Raw genomic sequence first — 4261 nt, 5'->3', positions numbered from 1 at the left:
TTGTTTTAATTAAATTTTAACGTTAACGTTTAACGATAACTTCCGTTACACTTGGTTTAATTTACCGAAAAAACGTTAGCGAAGTTACTGTTATGTGTAACAAATAACCATTTAACGAAGTTGCTTTTTCGTTTAACTGTGCCCACCTATGTATTTATGTCACAAAATTTTAATTTGCTACAATTTGAAATTTTAATTTCCTAGAACATTGCAAATCCTAAGGTATTGCAAATCCTAAATTCACGGCTTATAAAACAGTGAAATACAAGAAGAAAAAAAGAAGAATGCTAACAATATTAATAAGTTTTAAAATTAAAAATTTCGAACCATAATAATATTTGCAATAAAAACGTAACAAAATAATTAATAATTTGATATAAATTTTATTGATATTATATAAAAATTATTTATAAAAAATGTTACTAGAAATAAAAATATAAATTCATTAACGAAATAAAGGCTTTAAAAAACTGTAAATAACGTTAAATTGTTAAAAAAAACGCAATGTAACCACAATAGCCATACTAATTACAACAAATGTAAAAAATTACTGACAAACCAAGAACAAAACCTAAATAATTCGTTGTCCATAGTAAACTATGCTTGTTGCTTAGTTATTAAAGATTTATCCAATATATCCCATTTAAAATTTATATTTAAAGTAAATGTTTATTTTAATTCATGTTCATACCTTAAACCAAAATACAATTTGGTTTGCTTGTTCAAATAAAACATTTGAACCGAGTATTGAAACTTATCACTTTAAGTGGAACTCAACTAAAAAATCTAAAATTTTTTACATTAAAATTTAAAGTGTACATAAAATTATTTTCGCGTCTATAAAAACCTGGATTTTAGGTTTTAACCCTAACACAAACTGTTTATGACATAACCAAGTTTTACATTTTATTGAATCTAAGATTTTTATAATCATATCTGCTTGATAATAAAATGAAATAAAATGCTATAACTTATAAAAAATGTTATCAAAATCAACACAAGGAAACATGAATTAACTTAAAAGGCGATAAATAACAAAACAAGATTGGCAAGCAAAAACTAATCACAAAACGCAAAACAAATGAACACTTGTCCCAAACCTCGGTATCAGAGCATAGCTAAATATAAATAACATAACATTTTAAAAATTATTCTTTACAATATTAAAAAAGTATAGAAAAATAGTTTCATGTATAATGATGTACACATGTAATGATTGCCACAAATCACATTTTATTCTTAAAATAAATTATGTATTTCATAAAAGAAAACAAAACAGCTCAATTTTCTATCACAATTCGACATAATTATATGCTAATATGTTAAAATAAGTTGAGAAATTTCTCAAAGCCAACATTCATTCCATGCAAATTTAAATTTAAAACCGCTTACATTATTGATTTATATAAAAACAAGAATATACCAAAAATAATGTTAACCTCCAGAGCAAACAATAAACTAAAGTGAGAGAATGGTAAACATATTTATCGGCTGAGTAAAGCAAATTAAAGTCCAACGGTAACGTACGTAATAAAATTTCTACATAAAAATGACTTTGTTTAAAACTCTTTTTATGTCAACTTTTACTTTTTCACTGTAAAAGCTTCCATGAGATGTGTTAAAATCGCAATGTTCTCTTTTTTTTCATCAAATTCGTCATCCAATTTAGTATCCAAAAAATTTTTTACACTTTGTAACTGCAGGCAGAAGTATTCACAATTTTGGTTGCTAAATGTTTTTCCAGTAATGTTGCTCATTTCAATTGGTTTTGCAGGTCTTTGTGGTGGAATTATAAAAGGTTTTGAAGGCATTCCTAAACACAGTGGATTGTATGAGAATACTAAACAAAACATCACATTCAATAAGATTTTGTAAGTTTACCTGGTAAAGAACTATTTGAACGTAGTGGGGAGGTTCTAGGTTTGACGGGCAAGGCTGGTTTCTGCTGCGGTAATTTTCCTAGGGAGTTGCTTCGTGTTCGACTGTCTATTTGTCTCACCAAATGCAACACTTCATTTAACTTTTTATTTGCTGAAACACAACTCGTGCACTTTGGCGGGTGTGTTTCACAATACGGCTCATCATCAGTAATCTTGCAATACTGGCTCTCCATTTTTAATTTTTAACCCTTCAAAACAAATGTTAGTGAACTTAAATGTTAATACGTATGTTATTTCGTATGAGCAATGTTACGCTTCGCTGCTTTTTTTGAATGTGTGTGGTTGTAACGGCTCATTTATTTTATTTATAGCCCTTTTTTTAGTAGCTTGTACACACAAGATAAAGTTATGGTACGCATACGACAAAAGCGAAAAATAACTAGATTTATTTGATAAATAAAATATAGTTCGAAATCGTTTGATTCTTTTTTGTAAATATAATTTATTTAGTAGGTTTATTAATTAAATCACAAATTTAAATATGAACTTTTTTATATTTAAACCTAATTTTAACAAACGAACACGCATTCATTGATATTGTAATATAAAAGTAAACGAGTATTAAAATATAATAATAACAAAACAATTTAAAAAAAATTTTTACACTTTTTTAACTTATATTTTAACAATTTACTTAAATTTTTAACCAATATTTTTTTACTTTAATGGACAGCGAAAAGGACGATTTTTGACGGCGACCAGAACGCTATTAAATTATTCAAGCGTTAAACTCACACTGATTCATTATTTTATAAAAAAACAAAAATAATCATTAAACGATATTTAGCTAGAGTTAAATCTTCATTTTAAATAGCAACATACAAAATAATAACGCCAACAACATATTAAAATTTCAGAAAATTTAATTTTTAAATTTTAATAATAAAATATATTAATTAGTAATTAGTGATAATTAAATGTCGTAAAAAGGAGGTTTGCGATTCGTTGGGATAATAACAAACATACTAAAATTTTAGAATTTTTAATTTTAAAGAACAGAAGTTATCGTCCCTCAAAATTCGGTCAAATAAGAATAAAAACAACTAGATTTAAAAGATAAATAAAATTTGGTTTGAAATTATTTGATTATTTTTAACATAAATTTTTAAAATTAAAACAGGTTTACATAAAAATTAACTAAAAATATTACATATATTTGATTTTTAATAAACAAACAAGCATTTAAATATTATATACATACAAAAATTAATATTTTAACCGAGTTTAAAGTTGTTAATATCAGGATACACATTAGACTAAATTTTAAATTCCTAAAATTGATTTTTGATTTTTAATAAATAAACAAGCATTTACCTATGATAAATAAACAAAAATTATTTTTTAAATATGTTTTTTAACTCCTTATATTATAAAATACATTATATCTAATTTTAAATACTTAATGTCAATCTTTAATTTTAAATAAATAAACAATAATTTAAATATAATAAACAAACAAAAATTAAATTTTTTATCTATTTTTGAGTTACTGCTATCATGATATACAATAGACCAAAATTTAAAAAAGCACTAACAATCTTTAAATTTTAATAAACAAACACCTATTACTTAGTAATTAGTGATAAAAATAAAAATTTTAATTTATTTTTGAGTTACCAATATCATGTTATACAATTAACCAACATTTAAAAAATAAATAACAATCTTAAAATTTTGATAAACAAACACCTATTAATTAGTAATTAGTAATAAAAATAAAAATTTAATTAATTTTTAAGGTACTAATATCATAGTATACAAATGGCCAAGATTTAAAAAATAAACAACAAACTTTAAATTTTAATAAATAAACACCTATTAATTAGTAATTAGTGATAATAAAATGTTGTAAATAGGAGAATGAAAACACAATCTGATAATAAACAACATACTAAAATTTCAAAACTGTAAATGTTCACAAACAAAAGTTATGTTAACTCAAAATTTACAGCTTATAAGACACTGGAAAAGATTAATAATAATAATAATACTGACAATAACAATATGTTTCGAAATCTAAGATTTCGAACCATAATAATAAATACTAGATTTATTTGATAAATAAAAAATGGTTCGAAATTATTTGATTATTTTTAAAATTAATCTTTATTGTAAATAAATTTATATATAAACATTACTTAATTAAAAATATTAACTGAACTAATTAATCAAATATTACGTATACCTTTTTTATTTATTAGACTAAAAAAATTAAAAAATTTTCTTTGTTCTGCGCTTAAATTACAATCCTTAATTTTTATTAAATAAAGAAGCATTTAGATATGATAAACATACAAAAATTAATTTTAAAACTTGTTTTT

The 4261-nt window shown here is 23.0% G+C and overlaps 1 protein-coding gene across 1 annotated transcript; it reads right to left on the bottom strand.

Moving 5' to 3' along the window:
* Positions 1-893: 893 nt before the first annotated feature.
* Positions 894-2178, bottom strand: LOC145763428 (uncharacterized). Its single transcript, XM_082574873.1, has 2 exons — positions 1882-2178; positions 894-1813 (listed from the first exon to the last, which is right to left on the bottom strand). Exons 1-2 carry the CDS (start codon positions 2111-2113, stop codon positions 1584-1586), a joined length of 462 nt encoding a protein of 153 aa, XP_082430999.1. The 5' UTR covers positions 2114-2178; the 3' UTR covers positions 894-1583.
* Between the last annotated feature and the right edge of the window lie 2083 nt (positions 2179-4261).

Source organism: Corella eumyota, chromosome 1 (assembly GCF_963082875.1).
Source record: "Corella eumyota chromosome 1, kaCorEumy4.1, whole genome shotgun sequence".
NCBI classification, from domain to species: Eukaryota; Metazoa; Chordata; class Ascidiacea; order Phlebobranchia; family Corellidae; genus Corella; species Corella eumyota.
Note: the sequence above shows the minus strand (reverse complement) of the source record. Positions and strands in the feature narration are given on the sequence as shown.

Coding starts and splice junctions, on each gene's coding strand:
- LOC145763428 (XM_082574873.1), bottom strand. CDS start 2,113: ATGGAGAGCCAGTATTGCAAGATTACTGATGATGAGCCGTATTGTGAA. Junction 1,814..1,881: donor TTCAAATAGTTCTTTACCAG/GTAAACTTACAA, acceptor CACTGTGTTTAG/GAATGCCTTCAAAACCTTTT.